This window comes from Argopecten irradians, chromosome 4 (genome assembly GCF_041381155.1).
Source record: "Argopecten irradians isolate NY chromosome 4, Ai_NY, whole genome shotgun sequence".
Classification (NCBI taxonomy): domain Eukaryota; kingdom Metazoa; phylum Mollusca; class Bivalvia; order Pectinida; family Pectinidae; genus Argopecten; species Argopecten irradians.
Window position 1 is genome coordinate 35,203,698 of NC_091137.1, and position 22,039 is coordinate 35,225,736.

The 22,039-nt window shown below is 32.8% G+C and overlaps 2 protein-coding genes across 6 annotated transcripts in view; one reads left to right on the top strand and one right to left on the bottom strand.

Annotated features, from left to right (window-relative positions):
* LOC138321461 (uncharacterized) overlaps positions 1 to 22,039 on the bottom strand; it is a 42,457-nt gene that overhangs the window by 3,470 nt on the left and 16,948 nt on the right. Inside the window, exon 1 of one of the 3 annotated variants that reach the window (XM_069265170.1) lies at positions 1,021 to 1,103. The exons of 1 other annotated variant lie outside the window; for it this stretch is intronic. The gene's annotated coding sequence lies outside the window, so the exon portion shown is untranslated. Of the gene's footprint in view, positions 1 to 116; positions 141 to 1,020; positions 1,104 to 22,039 lie in introns of those variants that run through there. One more of the 3 variants, XM_069265172.1, reaches the window with a different exon arrangement.
* Positions 1,247 to 22,039, top strand: part of LOC138321460 (uro-adherence factor A-like) — a 59,636-nt gene continuing 38,843 nt past the window's right edge. The window contains exons 1-3 of one of the 3 annotated variants that reach the window (XM_069265166.1): positions 1,247 to 1,381; positions 5,591 to 5,843; positions 18,431 to 20,139. In XM_069265166.1, the coding sequence (XP_069121267.1) occupies positions 18,504 to 20,139 (1,636 nt within the window). In that variant the 5' untranslated portion in view covers positions 1,247 to 1,381; positions 5,591 to 5,843; positions 18,431 to 18,503. Of the gene's footprint in view, positions 1,382 to 5,590; positions 5,844 to 9,750; positions 9,899 to 18,430; positions 20,140 to 22,039 lie in introns of those variants that run through there. The other 2 variants (XM_069265167.1, XM_069265168.1) reach the window with 2 other exon arrangements.

Consider the following 22,039-nt stretch of genomic DNA (forward strand, 5'->3'; position numbering starts at 1 on the left):
TTTTTGAGGTGCCTATTAGAGCCGAGACGACATTTCGACCGGACAGGGAAATGTCTACCTAGCATATTTTGCCTAAATTTCCCGATTCATCAAGCCATAACTTCGTCAATACTTGACCAATTTTGTTCATCAAGCACTCACTGGAAAGATGAATTATTTCTCTTTAAGGTAAGATATTCGTCAATGTTGTATATTACCCATTTATTAAAATAATCAGGTTTTAAAAAAATAGGTCCGTTTTTCTCGACCGCCGAGTTCATACCCTTGATACTATAATACATACATGTATACTATTGGTTAAAAATTTTCGTGCCAGGTCCCTATGCTCGTACATTATTTCAATCACTCTCGCATCTTAACAATTAATTCATACAATGCAATAACTCAATGAATAACAAACAATCTTCAGCATTTATATTTCTATGTCCACAGCATAAAACTGCCACGCTACGTCCTAGCGCTATTTATGTCAGAATCTTCAAATATTCCCTACGCACATGCAGTATCGTCTATGTAAACTGGAACACCTCGACCCGATCCCTGATCGGGTATATGCCCTTACCACAGGCCACTTACCTGTTTTGGTACATCTTAAACACTGTATCTTAAATTAAACTGGAACACCTCGATCCGATACCTGATCGGATATATGCCCAAACCACAGGGCACTAGGCCTATTTTGTTACAATAATATAACTCAATGACATATCAAAACCTTCAAATTCAATCTTAACCATACACGAAAGCTTAATCATCGAATTTTGTTTCCACATTAAAAGTGAAACTGCATCATCTGCATTGTCGTCTGTTCTTGAGTTATGTAAGGATAGGCTAGATAACTTTACACCATTGACAAGCACCTGAATCCCAGTTACTGTTGCAGGGTTGTCAAAAAGGTGTCGGTGTCAATGAAAAATTATATAGGCCTAACTTCAGTAAATTCAACCAGTGTTAGCGATTTCATTGATGGATTAAACATGGAAAAAATTGTTAAATGAAATGATAAGTGCATGTACATACCATCGCCGGGCTTTCAAGTTTTGACCTTGTCGAGAACCACGTTTTCCTACACACGAGCAATGACCTTGACCTATAATTTTTGTTATTTTTAAAATGCAAAACATAAGACTTTGTATTTTGTGTCTTTATTACAGATATAATAATTAACTAATAATTCTATTAAAACCAAATTAAATATTTCCATTCAATATTTAAAAGAAAAATCGTAAGTTACCGATATCTACCGAACTGTCCCGATGTGAGAAAATATGAAGATCGGTCTCACACAGACGTTTGTAACTAATGTCATGATCTAGTCCAAATACTTTAAATATTTACAGTTTTATGTTGGATCTAGTAAGGTTTTTAAGGAAGAAGATAGGTAAGTTATGCACATTACGCATCTCGGAAATCGATCGTTTAATTGAGCTTCCTTGCACAAAACCGATTGGTAGACCCAAGGCTACAGTAGTCAGTAAGCCTTCAATATTTTTACCGGACGTGTCGAGCTACTTCAGAACTGACAGTAAACTGTGAGTCATGATTCAACAAAAGAGATAAACCGCGGTTTATGCACACGCTATTTATATGGTATGAAAATTGGTACAAAATTGCTTCACATAGCTTCATTTTTATTCTACATGTACGTTGTACCTATGTATAGATCTGTTGGTCAACTGATCATGATCACCATGATTTCAGTGGGGCTTCAGCTGTTCAAGAGACATTCAATAGTTTAAAATTGTATTCCTTCAAAAGTTCAGCATCCAGTCACGTCTATATCAGTATGACTAAATCATGTGTAAGGATCTAACTATATACTGGCATACCTTAGTCTTTTTGTTACAATGGATGCATGGGACAGACATGTAGCATGTAATATACATATATGAAATGTATATTTGATAGTTACAAGAGGCCACTGGTCAGTCTATATTAATTTATCAGATGTTTTATTTTTGCTGAATTTGCATGCCGACATAATGTCTCTTCTTGCTATACTATTAGTATTCATAGCTAGGGTACTTGTTAATCTGCATTAGGTAAAGTAAAAATATACCATTTACATATACGTATACGTTGTAATATGTCACTGTGACATATTATTACGATAAATTAATGTGTCAAATAACAATGAATGATCTTCAAAAAATGCGGTCTAGATAGGGCATGTATATATGAACATTAGAATGAATTAAGACACTTGATCTAAAAACAGGGGTGTAAAAATCCACTAGCCCGACGCCCGGGGCTACCAAATTTTCAGCTTGGGCTAGTGGAAATTTTAGCCATACTAGCCCGGGGCTAGTGACTTTTTTCAAAGATATTTCAAAACGAAAAACATCAATATTAAGTCATAATAACACTTTAAAACATTGCAATTCTATGTAATATTCGTATCTTACTTTAAATCTTAATATAAAGTCATGTTGTATAATTTATTTACGATTGTAGACAGGTACAGTAGGCCTCCCGATCACCACAGTGAATAGTGATGCATAGCATTTCATGTGAAAGTTACGTAATTTGCAACACAAGTTCTAGAAAAACAATATACAAACCATCAAATAAGTCATCTCAGCTATCAGATCAGTAAATTTTAATAGTTACAAAAACGAAGTTAAAGAACTGGAATCTATTCCTCAAAAAGTCGGCAGCAAAGCCATGCCTGCAGCAGGCAGCCATATTTGAATCCGGTTTCAGGATTTAAAAAAAAAATCTAAAAATTGTGTTCTAGAAATATCACAGATTAAAGATTTTCTTAATGTTTATTTGAATTTAAATAAAAAAGTAGATGCAAATAATAAAAAAAAACTCACTCAATTAAAAATATTTGAATTTATACAGTATAAAAAATACTGGTATTATAAATTTTCCAATTTTTTTTTGGCTGGGCTAGTAGATATTTAGGCCGGGCTAGTGAGATTTTGGTGTCTACTAGCCCTGGGCTAGTGCTTTGAAATAAATTTTTACACCCCTGAATAGTATAAAAAAATGTCCTTTTAATTCATTCATATAGATCGACATTCATGCAAGCACAACAGTGCAATACATGTATGATATTATGACAGTGCAGAGGTACATTAATTATGAACATTCGATCAGGTTGAATTTTGTTCTGACAAAGATTTTTGTGTGTATTAAAGATGCTCAACCACTGACAAATGGTATTATAATTTTTACAGGAGCAGACGATTTAGTATTTTTCTTCAGTTACAAAAGTTACTTACTTTACACCATTACCACCAATTGCAATGAAAAGTTTGAGCTTCTGATTTAACATCAAGTTAAAAATATGAAAAATAATTAATTGCATCCCGAAAAAAAATCCGTACCACTATATCCTATATGAAATGAACTACTGAATGCACATGTACCAAAGGCAAAATAAATTATTCTATATTATTTTTTGTGTTAATTAGACTATTATAAACACGATTAAACACTAATTATTTTTCAAATGATGAATGTTGCTATAGGTGCAACCATTGCACACAATTACATTATGTTTCTATATTTTACAAATGAATTAAGGGGAAGTAACTTTGACAATACTGTTATAAATTTTAAATAATTAATTTTGAGCATTGAAGAACAGACACTGCAATGACTATATATACTTTGATAGAATATTTATTATCATTGATCTTCAATATATATAAAGACAAATATTAAACTCTATAGCTGCATGAGCATATATTTGGTCGTGTTACTATGTTAACCACACACCATTGTGAACATATATATAGATATGTAATAAAATGTATATGACGTGTATGCTTCCTGCAGGATGAAGAGCACTAGACCTTTGTAATATTAAACAGAAGATTAAATGCATCTACATGATTACTACATTTCTTCTTGCTCAAATTGTCAATTCATATAAATGCATTTTCACAACATTGCTGCTTTATTATTAGCAATAGCTAGGCTTTTATTGTCATAGAAAGTAATTTAGTTCAGTTACTTAAAACTCTTTAAAAAAGCTTAAAAATACCTTGATAATCATATATATGTACAGCTGTTTGATATTAAAACTAACAGCTAGGTGGAATTGTATGGCCCATTATATATATACATATATATTGACAGATAATTTACTGATTCTATAGATATTCAATACAATAATTTGTTTGGCTTCTTGCAAATTCTTTAAAAATCTTATAAGCTAGCTATATATAGCTAGCTGACAAGTCAGACTTAACTTTTGATTTATATATATATAATTAATTGCATGGTCCTTATTAATTTGATATGGATAATTCTTGGAATGCTGAGAGGCATATGTTACTGTAAATTGAGAAATAATTTTGAACTATGCATTAAAGTAAATGAAAAATGAAAAATCAAACACCTGATGGAAATCACAGATTGGGCAATGCTTTATGGGATTTGTTAGACTCCATTTTGAGTATGTTATGATTATATATGAGTGTAGGACAAAAGCCCCCCTGGACAAAAGCCCCCCCGGACATAAGCCCCTAGGACAAAAGCCCCTCCGGACAAAAGCCCCTTAGGATAAAAGCCCCTCCGGACAAAAGCCCCTTCTTTATAAAATAATGTATTTTTTCTTATTTCTATTTTTTTAGATATTTATTTGCTATTTGATACATTTGGGTATTATCAGAGAAGAGTGTCAAACATAATATAAAAGCATAATTATGATGTGATCATTTGAATTCTTTTAATTTTTGAGTTATTGATATCAAAGAAAGAATAAAAAACATGGATACATAGACATTAGAATGTTATATATACAAGAAACCATTAATGTTTACTTTATCATAACACACCTACCAGGCTAACAGCTTGATGTTTGCATTGATTATATATAGATAATTAGGAAAGTATGTTTAATTACAAAATATTTCTATCATATAGTGTCATAATTAGATTAACATCAATATAATTTTTTACATTTTTTTTCTATAAATCATGAAATCAATTTATCAAATTTTTAGTAAAATCCCAATAATCCAGTAAATTATTACATTGTGTCTTATTTTGAACTACATGTATATTTGAAGAAAAAAAACTGATATAAGAAAAATATTTATATTTTCTTTTACTATATTTTTGAATTTAATTTTTTTGAAAAATGAAGGGGCTTTTGTCCTCTTTTCCTTTCGTATGGAAGGGCTTTTGTCCAAGGGGCTTTTGTCCTAGGGGCTTATGTCCTAAGGGGCTTTTGTCCGGGGGGGCTTTTGTCCGTACCCCATTATATATATATATATAATTATTATATATTATACATGTATTTGAAAAAATTGAAACCAAAATTAAAACTGATAAAAGCCAAGTAAACTACCGGTAGCTGTTTGCATGCAATTTCATATGTATTAATCATATACATGATTTATTAAATTTGAACATACAATGTTTCTGGGAATTATTCAATTCAATTGATCAATTGGAACATATGATGTTGATATTTCAAATATGACTTCATGATCAGGAAATATGTCATAGCGTTTCAAATTGAGTATTAGGTATATCATTCACAAATTTAAAGATTTAAGTATTCCAAATAGATCGAGAGTTATAATTACCCCACTACCTCAGTAATGTAAACATTTGTTTATTTTTTCAGTCACTGCTGATATGATCAGGATCTCTGACTAGACCTAACTTTTAAGAAGCCATAAGTTGACTCCATTGTGTGGCTGTGTATATATAAGGAAGATTGATTGACAAGCGGCCACAGGTGGAAATTGACAGCTGGTTGTAGACATAATACAAGCCATACCTGTCGAATCGCTCAGACAACAGGAAGTGACGGTCACACATCACTGCTCAGCCTATCTATTGTTGGTGGGTTTTTTTTAACTACAAAGTTTGAATTTGTAAGTAAATTTGTGTTACACTTCTAACATATATACACACCATATATACATGTAGCGCTTGTCCAATTTTATTTAGGCTATACTAACAAAGTTCCATGCATGTATATGGAAATTAACACAGTTTGCATATTTGGTATACAGTCTGTAGATTGGTTGGTATTTGTTTTATTATAGTTTAACATCCTAATTAACAGCTAATGAGCCAGGGTCATGTTATAAGGACGTGCTAGGTTCGTTAGTGGAAGAAAGCCGGAGTACACAAAGAAAAAAATAACTGACCAGCCATCATGCAATACCTGCAACTGGCCTACATGCATGGGATTCAAACTTGCAACCCATAGGTGGAGGGCTTAGGGTAATATGTTAGGACATCTTCACCATTTGGCCACTGTGGCCCCTATATATGTATAGGATGCAATTGTAAAATGTAGGACAAAAGCTAAGGGGCAATGGTGGCCAAGTGGTAAGATGTCCCGACATATTACCACAAACCCTCCACCTCCGGGTTGCGAGCTCAAATCTCATTTTGGGGAGTTGCCAGGTATGACCATTGGTTGATGATTTTTCTCCAGCTACTCCAGCTTTCCTACATCACCCTGGCTTAAATAGGCTGTTTAAAGTAATAAAAACAAAGCAACTAAACGACAAACAAAAAAAAACAAAAAAAAACAGAGATCACCATTTCAATATGTAAATGAAAATTAAATTTGTCCCCTCCCCCACCAATTCCAGATTTCATCTGATAACATTTCATTATTTTTTCAGATAAAAAATGTAGTATGAAATAAAGTAATAAATTATACATTAAGAATATCCTTGCATTGGCATTGAGGTTTTGAAGCCTGAAGTGTTTCCCTGTGGGGAACCTGAATGGATATACATCGGTGTACATGTGTTGATAACCGGTTTATGTGAATTATTGATCTATTCTCACCTACACAACAGTTTCACTTCTACCTAAGTAAGATCCGCTATATATGTTGACCAAGGCTCTACGCATTGTGATGGATCTCCTGTTTTATACAGATATGTACAACCTACAGGTATTAAGTATATACAGACACCGCCTGACGACATTGCTATTCATTTTTACACCTTTAGTTTCATTTTTCAGCAGTTTACTGTTTTAGTAGTGAAATTGGTTTGGTTTGATTAATTTAATTAACACCCTATTAACAGCAAGTGTAATTTAAGGACTAATATGTACTGTGCCAGGTTTTATGGATGGATGATTTCTAGGGAAGTCGAAGTACCCGGAGAACAAACACTGACCATGCCAAACAGTCAGTCATGGTAAATGACGTCCCACATGGGATTCAGACTCGTGACCCAGCCAGAGACTGAGAGTTTACAATTGTGGTAATATGTTGGGATATGTTAACTACTTGGTCACCATTGCCCAACATAGAAGTCAGATAGTCAACGATATTTATTTTTCTTGATTAAGATACACTTTGTCTGTGCATGGTTGTCAGTTGCAATATAAAAGAATTAATCCAAAGTTAATTAAGAGGGTTTAATTTTTTTCCATGCTTAAAGTGAACATCTCTGAACATATCTATAATTGTTAATATTTAATGATTAATTTTATCTATACATACATATGAATCAGTTTGATGTATTAATGTTAAAATGTTATATTAATTGTCTTATATTGCGGAAAAAAAATTCCTTCCTATTAAGTTTGATAATAGTTAACAGTTTCGTAAAGTCATTATCATATTTTACAATAATTGTAACAAAGGGGGTGGAGAGACGCTTATTCGTGACCGAAAATGTATGGTAAGATGTAGAAGAAAAAAGTCAGCCATATTTCAAATCTTTTTGTACTCATGTAAAAGACTCGCAAGGCAAGTTCATGTAATATATGGGATATATTGCTGATGTTAGAGGCATCATTTGTTGTAAAACAGGGTTATTTTCATGGGACGGGGGCAATTAATGAATTATACAACTTAACTCTTCTCTAGAAAAGGGGAGGGGCGCTTTTAGGGAGAGAGAGACGCTAATTATGACGAATACGGTAATGGTATCTAGAAATTTTAGCTCTCAAGATGTGGAGATATTGATATCAATATGACAAAATTTGATGTTTAGAGGTGTAAGAGCTAGACCAGTGTATTTGTATATTAATGTTTAAGAGCATCTAATCATGGTCATGTGCTCAAATCACTCTTTGTTGGGGTAAAAAAAGTCATATATTTTTTACTTAAACAGTATTTGACAAACTTTTCGCATATTTTTTGAATGTTAATTAATTATGTGACTGTTATCAAATGTTTAAAATTAATTTATGTATAAGTCATCAAAACACCTGTTATAATTACTGTATTGATCACCATCACAGAATTTGTGTTAATAGTTTGTATGTTCATTCTAGCATTTATAGACACGTATGTTACTGGCAGAATGAATATATATATATAATTTCCAAGATGCTGCGCATGCCATTTTTACAAATGAGTATATTAATATCAAATTAGACATTTAGTGCTTATGAAATGCGAAAAGAATTTTTTTCTGCATTAAAAGCTGCACACCTTTATTTGGGCTTACAACTATATACTTTGCCACTGAATATATATAATGGAGACTTAAATATTCTGTCTGGTTATAAAGATGTTTTATTTATACAGCAATTTAATATCTGATCTAGGCCAAATACACAAGACAGCAGATGTGTATAGCATTGGTATGAAGATATTGGTTCCAAGCCTGGTATGTAACAGATAGAAGTCTTAGCACTGCCATAGTATCCCTCTGTGATAATAAGCTGAAAGTTTCAAAGTTGATGAGCTTCACTTTGAGTCCTTTTCTGAAACTAGCATTAGATTGGACAGCCAGCATGTAAAAAAGTTTGGTGAATGTACACCCCCTATAGCTGTTTATTGGATATACATCTTCTGAAACAGACTATAACTGGTTGCTGATGCTGGAAGCTTCAGCACCAGCGCTAAGTGCCTGAAGGATATGTATGAATGTTTATTGGAAAATTACCTCTCACCAGCTTCTAGCTAATATCAATATCTACAGTAGTGGTATATACTCTTAGATATATATTCTTAACTGTTCATTACATAGAATTAGTGAAATAATTGGATGTATCTAGCAGAAGATAGGGATAGTCTCATTTGTGATGATATGTAAGTCTGAAGCCTTATACATAGGGAGAGATTCCTGTGGATTTCGCCTGTGAAAGGCTAGCTTTGATCCTCGGGCTAGACTTACCTGTACATGTATATACACCTATATAATCATCTACTCAATCTTGCCGAGTGTTACATGGACTCTAAGGTGGATTTGACATTTGATTTTCCTGTTAGATGATTTTAGTTTAGTAAATATTGATGACGACAATTCTGCGAGGAGGAATATTACCTGTGGATTTAATTTGATGGAGGTTTATGGCAGATGACCATTTCAATGCTGACAATCGAGGTGTCTGGAATATTGATCACTTTGAGTGCTTTGAAATTATACAGTCTGTATAACATATATACATGGATTTATGGACTCTCTGTGGAATGGTTTAAACTGAGCTGTTTATGGATGGTTTATTGGTGATCATGTTTACAATTAATTACTTCTGTTATACATAAATGGGTATCAGGTAAAAAGTACTGGTTTATCTCAGAGGTATATATACTGATGGAGATCTGGCGATATAGCCATTCAACTATTCACAGATCAATATACAGAAAGGGTGCTTCAGAGTCAGACTTGTGAGATAATATATAAACAATTGATTTCTGATTTCCTAATGACTCAGAACATTTCTGGCAGGTGTGCATGCTGTCTATAATTGTCAAGTTTAATACAGTTGTTTCTCTGAATTATTTAGATTTCGGTAAATACCACCACAAGTATATGTATTTGGCTTGACTTCAAACATACATTCCCATGACATTTGACTTTTGGAGAAACTATTTAATAGTGATGTCTTCATCATTCCCCGCTGAGTTACATCATCGTTGATAAATTGTGACGTACAAGGTGTATATGGATGTAATATCAGACAGTATCATGATGGGAAGATGGACAGTAACGAACCACAGGTATCATATCATAACATTATCCTTATGGATATACATCTGGTCTTAATTAAATTTCAGGTGGATAAGTAATCATATTACCTTTGATTAGTTTACCTGTAACTCATTTACCTGTAATTAGATTTACCTTAGATTAATTAATATGTGGCTATGTGCTGAGTCTATTTATAACTGATACTACTATACCCGGTATAAGTACGTAGATATAGTTTACTAACATACTTATTAGATGTAGTTGAATATAACTGTCATTGGTGTATATGTACGTACTACATTTAGTTTATAGTGTATGCAATTGTTGGAAGACTTAATGTTCAACAAAACTATTTCACTTATTTTAACTGCTATGAAGTATTGATATTGTATTTGGTGTATATTTGTATATAGACAGATATATATATGCATGGAAGGCTTGGAATGTTAATAGGAATTATACGCCTACAACTATATTTACAGAGAACTAAAAATATCTTGAGGATTACTCTTACGTAGCTTTTTGCCAATTGTTACCTTTACTTTTCACAAAGGGGCAGGGGTACTACTTTTAATCATCCTATTTCCTGTATTTGAATGTTGGGAAAGGGGTTAGGGAATTTAAGGGACAGTATGAGACCTTGGTTTTTAGTTGGAAACTCAGGTACTGGAGGCTAGCAGCTTCCAAGTACTGACCATGTTATAAGTAGATGTTTTTTTCTCTGGGTACTCCTCCAGCTTTCCTCTACCTGCCAAATGGTGCACATCTATAAATGACCATGGCTGTTAATTGGATGTAAAAACAAAAAGAATATCAAACAAATTAACACATAGAAGGAGTCAAAAGAAAGTTGAAGAAGAATTAAAGTGACTTTTAACTTATTTTTTTTTTAAACAATGTAAAATGAACACATGTACATTATAAAAACTGAATGTATCACTATTCATATTTAAAGATTTTACTTTTCACCGTTAAGTTAAAAAAACCCATTCCCATATAGTTTCATTTCTGCACCCTATTGTTAAAACAGTTTCAGACGAAGATATATGTCCTTTGATGATTTATATTTGGACATGCGTTACGACTCTATTGTCTTCCATTAGGCATTGTATCAGGGAACAGTAGAATATAGCTAGCAATAAACCTATTATCTTTTAAAAGGAATACCCCAAGAGAACGTTGAATTTTTTATAATTCCCCAAAGGTATGTGTGTAAGACAATATATCATGTACATATAATGCTAACCGATCAATATGTTATCGTCCAGAAGTTAAATAGACTGTACTTAGTAGTGATGTTACAATGCATTGATCGACAAAATCAAATTTGCTTGAGTAAGCATTTTGAGTAGTGCAATATGGTTTTCATATGATTTTGCCTGTGAGTTTCATATGAAGATTTTTTTTATAATGATAGTTAAGGGGAGATAATTTACTGCCATTTGTGCAATGTAAGCCCTAATTAACTAAGGGGGAATAATAATTGATTGTTGAATTTAAGTCCTGAAAAAAAAACAAGTTAAGGGGAGATAATTTGATACCAATTGATACTTGAATTTATTAAGTACTGATTAAATACAAGTTAAGGGGAGGTAATTTGCTGCCATTAGTGCAATTTAAGTCCTGATTAGTTACGGGGAAATACTTATTGATTGTTGAATTTAAGTCCTGATGAAAAAAACAAATTAAGGGGAGACAATTAAGTATCCAATAGTGCAATTTAAACTTTCCAATTTACAAGCTTCTTAAAATGTGAGCTTTTGTGTTTATTATGATAATGAGTTACAATTCAATATTAATTAAGGCTGTAATCATTATTTTCTTTTGTTCTGCACTATTGTCCATGTTGTACAGGGAATGGGCCAATATATAGTTGCCTTTGATCCAGGCCTAAAAAATTTTTAACAAAAATACCATTATATATACATTCAATATTTCACTTATACTGATATTCCTCAAGAATGTTTGATATGTAACACATTGCACCTTATGATCCATTTAGATAAGAATAGATCTGGAAATTTTCATAAAACTGATAAATACACCACTTGTATATTGTATAATGTTGGTTCTGATTGTTAAGTAACCATTGGGAGTTGGCATGCCTGATACATTTAAATGGTAGTACAAAAATAACTTATCTCTATGGCCACTTTCTAGTTATTTTCGTACATTATACATTACAGTTACACCTAATCACAACCACCCACACATCTTACTGTTTTAAGGGTTTATATATATGTAGATATATCAGCATACACACTCAATGATCTTTTATAATGTCAAATGACTTTTGCATGTAGTAATAGATGTAAAAATCTTTATGCTTCATTCAAGAATTTGCAGCTACATGTATACACATAAGACTTTCTCATCTGCAGCTAGAGTTCTATACTAGATTATCTCCCCCTATATAGCTACTAAGTTTTGAGACATATGTAGTAGAGACAAAAATAATCAAAGTACTGAAAGTACTGCTGCGGTAAAACTTCTGGATGATAGGAGTTGATTCGAGTGTTAAAGATTGATAAGTCAATGGTTATATTATCAGTATAACTGCAAATTGGAAAACGATCCAAAGAAAACAGGACTTAAACTAAGGCTGAAAAACTAATACAAATAATTGTTTTTTATTTGGTCGTAATAATTTATCACATTGATTTATTTTCTCACATTTTGTACAGGTCCAGTTATTCTAAATACACATAATGCATTTCAGTGCAGAACCTTCAATCAAAGAGGAAGTATTTATGTTGTCAAGTTTATATAAAGAAAAGTTTCAGCATTATGGTGACTTGTAATCTCAAATTAAATTGATTTTTTTTTTGTTAAAAACTAAACAGGCATTCTTCAGATATCAAGAAAAATCTTACTGGTTATATTATATAAAATCTCATATAATGTTTAAGCGATACCGTATACGTATTTGACCTTTAATGACTAATATGAATGACATCAAGGATTTCCTTTTTAACAAAAATGTATCTAGCAAGTTTAAGAACACCATACTATCTATAAGTACAAAATTTAATGGTTGTCAGACCGTGTAACATATATAACTAACGTATATTGTCATAAAGGATGACTTTCATGCTTCATAACTTCACGAATACTACTTTGGCAACATATCAGGGAGAAAGAGGGGAAAGAGAGGGAAAGAGAGGAAAAAAAATCTCTGTCAGCTATCAGCTGTTTACCGGTATATGCTTTATCAAGTTTCAAGTACATGAATGTATATATATTAACTAAAGAACTAAATAACCTGAGTTAATTAACTAAACGACATGTAAATGGCACGAAGGATGTTTTTTGTCAAAACATGTTAATATTTTTTCTCTATGTCTATCAAGTTTGTAGTACATTACAACATATATTCTAACAAACGGTAACGGCACGAGTTACCTAAATGACAGATATTGTCATCAGTGTCCTTTTCTAACTACAATTTGTAAATATCTTCTTATTAAACATTATGGAAAGTTGTTCAGCAAAATTTGGAGCAAGGATAGGTCCAAAATTCGGATCGCAAATTCACTCAGAAATTTTACTTTGACATGATAATTTACTTTGAAATTTGACTATTGGTTCCAAAACTGTTTTCATAAGGCTTGAACATGATAATTTACTTTGAAATATGAATATTGGTAGAAAAACTGTTCTTATAAGGCTTGGTTCAAGAAAAACATAATTGTAGTATATGAATTAATGAAGGATAGTGACACGCTTACTTTTTACTGTTTTGATGAATTGATACAAATCTATCAGATTAGTACTAATTTTGTGGAATATCACGGTTTTAGTATCTGCTATCAGAGAATACCTGAATTAGGCTGACTCTGAAATATGTCAAATTTGTTTCCTACTTACATTAAATATTTCATATTGATCTGTACAATGTAATGAAAAAATAACATACTCCTACCGGGAGGAGAAGATGGGAAGACTTAATTAGTTCAGTCGAATCATTTGAAATGGGTTGATATTTCTAAAATTTCCTTTACAGTAACGAAAATTATAAGCTTCAGTGGTTTCAATATATATTATAGCAGATTCACTCAGCAATTTTACTTTGACATGATAATCTACTCTGAAAAAACATTGTGTTACAAATTATATAAGTACATTTGCCTAGTACAGAATAGTACGTACATGTATTACAATTTCATTTATATTTTAAACACCTCCGAATTTTTTCATTTAATTTGCATAAACAACCAAACGATACGATTTCGTTATAAAATGACACTTAATCCTCTAAAACAATAAAACAGCCAACTCTAGATCACTGCTTATTGTTTTGATATAATTTCCAAAAGAATTTATGATTTGTCCTTCCTTATATGTACATATTTTCTACTTGTCAAATTTTTGAAATTGATATCTATATATTATGTTTCTCTATACAATGTATTTGTCAAAGAGAACTAATAAAGAAACTTGATGTGGTCATGATCAATGTATCACACCTTCACGCTTGGCTGCACACTGCTACAGATACGAAGAGATGTATATATGGGGTGGTTATCTATCCTTTAATCTTTGAAATATTTTTCTCGAAAACCCAGCTCCCTACCGCTCCGAACCGCTGTAAATGAAAATGTGTATGAGCAAGGGACGTCAGAAACATTATATAACATGTGTTGAGAATATGTATAACAGTATTTACATTAAAACCTATCTATTAAAACCACCCAGTGGTCCGAGTAAAAGTGGTCTTAATAGCGAGGTGGTCTTAATTCTGAGGTGGACCAGGTTTCTTCTATGATCATGACGATCAAGAACAGAAACTCTGTATCCTAGCTGACCGGTACATAATATATGTACTGTATTTTTGTTTCAAAATTGAAATTTTATGAAAAATGCATATATACATGTATATATAAATGTATATGATATATATATATTTATTTTATTTTTTTGTTCAATTTTTTGCATTTAACACATTTACAAATACATGGGACATCAACATAAACTTGACATGACATATACATTACATTTATATAAAAAAACATAAGAAACATAACATAGCATGCTGAGTATGTACATGTACGTGTGGGGAAAAAACCAGTTTGATATATTTTGGTTAAGATAAATTTGCAAATTACTATATTTGATCAATTAGTTTTGTCGGCCATTAGAATCTTAATCATATCATATTTTAATGCATGCATATCTAATCAAAACCAATAATTTACAAATATTTTTTAAAGATTGATAAATTAGGGACATATAATGACTATACCATTTATTTCTAGAGCATAGACATATTTTTTTCATTAAATTAAGTTAATGGTGTGTGCTTACTTAAATCTTAAACTGAATTTCACTGAAGTAATTGTTGACAATCTAAATGAAAATACTTTTTCTAGACATTACTTTCTATTATGTTTTAATTATAATTCAAATACATATCGTTAGTTTAATCAGAGATTTAGATAGTTATTAAATTATCTATGTCTCTGGTTTAATTATCACATAGTATCACCTGAGGTAAATGAGAATCTATGTGTTTTAAAATTGGTATTGATCTGTGTAAATTATTATTAATATTTACGTAAATCGATTTTAATTACCCCGCCATGTGCAATGATTGGTCAAATAATAACTTACGATCACAATCGGTAAAGTGTTTGAAAGACTACTGTGCAATAGTCAAGCGTACTTTTAACTAATGCAAAACACCGATTGTTTACCGTAACAAAATAGATGACACATCTATTGAAATGAGATGATTGACGTACGGTACTTCATAAATATCTGAAATAAGATCAATATATCTCATACATTAAAGAATTTTAATTCCATTGGCGTTACACGTATGAGAAAGAACTGCCTAAATCGTTCGATCTCGCCACCAGAGCTATCGAAAGAACGTTGCATTACTTGTGGTTTCGATCACGTCAACTGCCAGTCACAAGTATGCAAATGATGGCGATTAACACTCTCCTAGTACAGGTAGATAATCTGATAATTAGGTCGACGGAAACAAAAGACTGACTGATGTACCTGCGGGAAGTTGTTCACGGGTTGCTGCGTGCGGGAAGGTGAGGCACAGCGAGGTGTGAAGTCACATGTGCCTGTGGTCATAATCAAATGGTCAATTAGTGTTAATTTAGTGGTCGTTGGGACTATTAAAATTGGTCTTAAAACGGAATAGCGGTGTGATTGTATTCCTGAAGAGAAAAAAAATCGGAACTGAAAATAAGTGGCCGTAATAGTGGGATGTTCGTAATTTAGTGTATATGCTATACATGTCTATGTTTGGAATAAACTTTTGGAAAATAAAAATAAAAAATAAATAAATAAATATAAAGACAAAATAAACAATATTTTCAAGCATGGTGAATTAACAACAAATAAAAATATGAAATAAAAAAGAAAATTAACCGGCCGACGATAAGGGTTGAACTCGGGCCGTCAGCTTAGAAAGCTCAGGACTTACCACGACACCACTTATAACTGTTGAGTACCCGGGAAATATTATTAAGCTACTAATGAAATGCAGTTCACTATATTTTCTTATTTTCTTCGCAATCCACTTAAAATGATATTGATGCTGCTGAATAAGTTTACAGAATGATTCTAAACTAGTTTTATATTGTATCTGGGTGCAAATTACAACTACATATACCACAAATGTGTGGTTATTCAGTTTATTCTTCACGACACCAGCCGGGGGGGTAAAAAGCTGGTTCCGGAATTGCGATACCAATACTGGTAAAACCAAGTTTTACCGGCATACACACTCAATGATCTTTTATAATGTCAAATGACTTTTGCATGTAGTAATAGATGTAAAAATCTTTATGCTTCATTCAAGAATTTGCAGCTACATGTATACACATAAGACTTTCTCATCTGCAGCTAGAGTTCTATACTAGATTATCTCCCCCTATATAGCTACTAAGTTTGAGACATATGTAGTAGAGACAAAAATAATCACTCCAAGCCAAATTTTAATGATTTTTTCAGTATTCTAGAGATCGGTGGTATTTAGATCTATGTACACTTGAATCTTAAAACATAGCTTTCATTTTGGTAACAGAGGCAGGAATTTTCAGAATGTTTTAGAATAAGTGGTACATGTACTTTTAACATGACTGTCTTATTGAAAACCATCTCAATCTTATCGTTTTGCCAGCAGCCATAACATTTTAACAAAACTATATGTATGCATGTGTAATGTCTTGTCTCCCAGTTTTGCTGCTAGGGATAGGTATAAAGTCACAGTTTGTAGTCATGAGATTATCCATAGCTTGCAATGTCCTTCCTATGTAGATCTGTGCTTTATATATATCATCAATGTGTCATTATATAGTTTCTGGTAATTCATTTCATGCCCACCTTTTTCAAATATTTGTGTGCTGAATCCTGTTTGATTCATTGATTACTGACTGCATGATGTTTAATTCTGAGAACTTTAAGCAATTAATTGTAAAAGGTAAATGATGGGTAGAAGGTATTGAAGGTTGTACATGTTCTACAAAAAAAAAATCCCCATTTTTCTTTACATGATTGTAGATCAAAATAACAGATTTGCATGCCCAAAGACATTTGAAAATAAGGTTGTGCATGCATTTGGCAAAATTGAAATGATCTTTAGATAATTAATCAATGCATGTGACCGAAATTGATTGGTCAAAAAATAAATTCAAGGTCATACCTAGCTTGGTACATTGAAAAACCTGTTTCAACATCATTTCAGTAATAAACTTGTAGACATAATATAACTTCTATGCACTTCTGATCTTTGATGTTTTGAATTTATCTAGGACTCAAGTATGTTCAATTATCCCTTTCACTTACATACCTAGTGAAATGATAAGTTACATGAATGTTTGAACATATGTTACCATATGAATCATTTACTGATGACATGGCGGTCAATATGACTGGGAGTTCAAATTCAGAGCTATTGTATGTATATATATATACCATGGTAGACACCATATATATACATTTATACTACTGTTATGTCATTTTTGGTGTATATATCTAGACTGTAGAAACTTCTGCTAAATTATTCAATAAACAATTGTAAATTTTTTCTCATTGTATATTATGTTGCATGCCCGTATACATTTGTAATTTCATTTACAGTCAAACCTGTCTATAACGACCACTGAAGGGGTCAGACAGAAAAACAGTTGTGTACATAAATTACCATTATATCCCTAGAAATAATTAGTTGCCCATAGATAATTAAGATATGTATAGCCCCTGGTACCAGATGTACTATAGACATATTGGTTTCTCATGTAGTTTTTACATGGATTAGCGCTTCAAAGTACATGTACAAAATGATATACATGTATATGTAAGTGAAAGATATGATTCTTTCCATTCAATATATGTGCATACATGCTTCAACTTGTTATAATGCCTATAGCTAGTATTGTAAGGTCATTGTCTGCTAGAACTGTAGTCCTTTATATATTTATCATGTAAACTTTTGAAATCTATTATCAGGCTATGTTCATCAGAAGATAGTATTTTTCCTCATAATACAGAGTTCAGTGGTAAGGAATGAATTATTAATAGACATATTGATGTTTTTGCAGATTTCCTACTGGACAAGATGGACCTCTGGGGAAATAGAGATCACCTGGTGTTAATTTGGCCAACTGGTTAAAGATGGACACGCTTGCTCCCCAGTCAGTATTAGATAGTAGATGTACTAGCCGTGAACCAGTCTCCTGGCGGGTCACTCAAGACCGTCTTACCAGAGCTGCAAGTCCTGGTCGTCTGACGAAAAGACCGTCAAATGAAGATCTAGAGGAAGTGTTATTGTCGAGAATTGGTCAACCATATCGTACAAGCTTCAGTGCCGTAACAACGCCAATCAAAACTAAGAGACATAGAAGCCGATCTGCTAGCCCTGGTGCTTCTAGTATGAAATCAGAGAAATCGTCGAAATCAAATAAAGGTACAAAACATGTGACTTACAATGCTAATGTGACAGTTAGACATTCAGATTCATTTGAAAATCAGGATTCCTTAGATAGTAGGGTAGATTTTACAAAAACTGACGAAGACTTTTCAGATAAAAAGTTTGTGTACTCAGACAATATGGCTGATTCTTCAGTTGCGCAAAAGGAAGAAGATAAAAACATGATGCAAAATAGGGATGTAGGAAATAAAGAGGACTATTCTTCTCAAATCCACGAGGTGACTCAAATGATTGTGAATGAGTATTCTAAAGACTCTACAAAACCTGAAAATGAAGTGAACAAAATCACTTCTTCTCCAAAGGTTTATCGTACAAAGCCACCTTTGCCAGGGAAGGGCAGTGGGCGTGGTACCCCAAATGGTAGGCCTCCTCCTCACCCCGCGGATGTTGGACCTCGCAATGTAGTGGCCTGGGAGTATGAACATGATCGTACAATAACCTATAGGAAGGCAATGTCCAACCATTACACAGACAATAAAAAATCTGCCAGAGAGCCAGCCAGGACCACTCAAGGGGACCGAGTTGATCGCCCTGCAAGGCCTAAGGTTGACCCTGCTGCAGATTCTGGACAAAGGGCAAACCAATCAGCTGACATTCAACCAAGAATGGAACGATCCAGCTCTATGCCGTTACAACCACAGGAGGAAACAACCAATCGCCTGACTCCCCCAAAGAAGACCGTCAGTAGCAGTATTGGAAATTTCTTCCGCCGACTGTCTCCAAGACTCGGTAGAAAAAGTAAAAAGGATCGTAGTAATGAATCTATGTCAACTCTATCTGACAGTGGGCATGGTGGGTGTGCATCTGATGAGAACTTGTCCCGAAGCAAATTTAGACAGTCTTTTAAAAAATTTCTTGGCCGTGGTTCACCAAAATCTAAAAGTAAAGGGTATCGCAAAGATGGTTCCACTTCCTCGCTTTCTAGATCGGAAGTAGAATCATTAGACCATGAACCAAGGGCGCGACATGTTCCTTCATCATCCAACCGAATGTTAGAATCCATTAAACAGAACTCTGACAGGGAAAAAGATATATATCAAAAGTTTAAAGACAGGCAATCGCCAAACCGTCCAACAGACACACGACCGCAACAACCAGTACGAGCTTCAGGGGAGGGAACTCTAGCTGGTCAAACTCCACAGCGAAATAGTACTGCTGATACCAGCCAGCCAACATCGTCCCCAGACCGCCAAATGACTGCTATTCCTGACATTGTGATGGATGTGACCCATGCTGTCCCGAGGTTATCCAACACTGCTGACCATTCACCTCAGACAGACCTTTCACCTGGTGTTTTGTCCCAAGATATAGATCTTACAGGTATGTCAAAGTTTTTTGCTTTCTTTTAACAATTTATTACTGTAATTAATTGTTACATTGATATATCAGAAATAGTCTTATAATCAATGGCCCACATATAGGGTATATAGGTGAATAAAGTTATCCTTGTCCGTCCAGTCCTTCCTCCTGTTGTGTCTTCTCCTGATTTCACATGCAAACAGGACCATCTACATCTAATGGAGATTTTATGTACCAGTTTTGTATTTATCTTCAGTAACTAAAACAAGACTGGGACAATTACTGCGTTAATTGATATAAAACTTATCAGATTATTTTTACAAAATATATATCATACTTTAGATATTTCTGTATATATGTCACAAAGAAGATCTCTGTACTTTAATAAGAAAAGAATTGCATTGATTTTTCAAGTGGTGTGTGAAAGTTTTTAATTTTCTTGATCATTACATGGAAATTAAACCATGTGTTTATGATGGAGAAAGGGAAGTAACTCTAGTATAATAATGTGATGTGCATGTATACGTATTTGACAGTTGATGCATGAATGGATTTTGACATTCTTGCCGAAGTTAAAATGATTAAAGGCATTTCAAAATGATTTGCTAGGAAACATATTCTGAACTTTTACATACATAAAATCAATTTATCAAAGAAATAAATTGAAGAGTTTCAGGATGACACAGGTATCTGTTATGAAATTAACGACCATGCAGTCCTATAACTGGATAGTTTGTAGAATTTTGTAATGTTGGAGTTGACCTATGACCTCGGGTTAAAGAATGCATAAAAAATTGTGCCCAGGATTTGTTGATGGGCCAGTTGTCGTGGTAATAAAATAGTCGGGTGATGGTCATGTGTCTGTCTGAAGGGACACCTGGCATGTAGATAATTGGGTCATGTATATAGGTATATTATATACAGTACAGGTAAAGTCCTGGTAGGTGTGGTGGTGTGTAGTTGATTATCTTATACAGTAGTGCATGGATTTAGATATTCTTATTCCTCGGATTATACATTATTTATAGAGGTAAGTAGATTGGTTTGTGTCGTTATAAAATAAACATAGATTTGACCTAGATAAATTGATGATGATAATTAGTTAACCTTATTGAGATGTGTAAATTTTCATCACAGTTTGATAGCCTCAATCAGTTTCTGTTACATGTTTGATCAAACTCACAATCTGAAGTGAAAACAAAGAGTTACCGCATGAAATAGATACCTTGTAAAGCCAAATTAATTTTTAAAAATTTCCATCTATTAAATAATTTATTGATTGAAATTTCTCTTGACATTTTAAAAATGATAATATTTTTCGATATTTAAAAGAAAATATTTCTATACATCTTCTTATTTTCAAAAATTAAAGGTCTCTATAATTGATAAGAGGTATACTTTAGATCTAGTATATGTTCATTTAAGGACATATATAATTATAAATGTAGACATGAATATATTATATACATGCATGTATAGACGTTGTATCACCTTGTATTAGAATAATATCATGGTGAGTTGTACAAGAAAATTTGGTGACTAAGATTTCTTCCTGGTGATATGCACGTACATATATTGCATTCATTTATAGAGAGGAATCCTCTACATGCAGGTAGGATTGATATACATTTTATTTTAGCAACGAATAAGGATTTTATTATGAAAAGTTTAGCAACTTAATTGTCCTTTATGTGGATTGGTAATCTACACTTTGTACATTTGTAATGTATGGGTATACATATGTACTTTTGGTAGAAAAGAACTGTGATATCTTTATCATCTGTGTTACATGAAGCTACATCAAAGCGTCTTATAATGGTATTGATGAACTTAGAATTGAAACAGATTGTTTTATAAGCATAATTTGAGTTATCGATAGTACTGAGACTAAGTTAGGTTTTTGCTCACATATTTCTGTGTA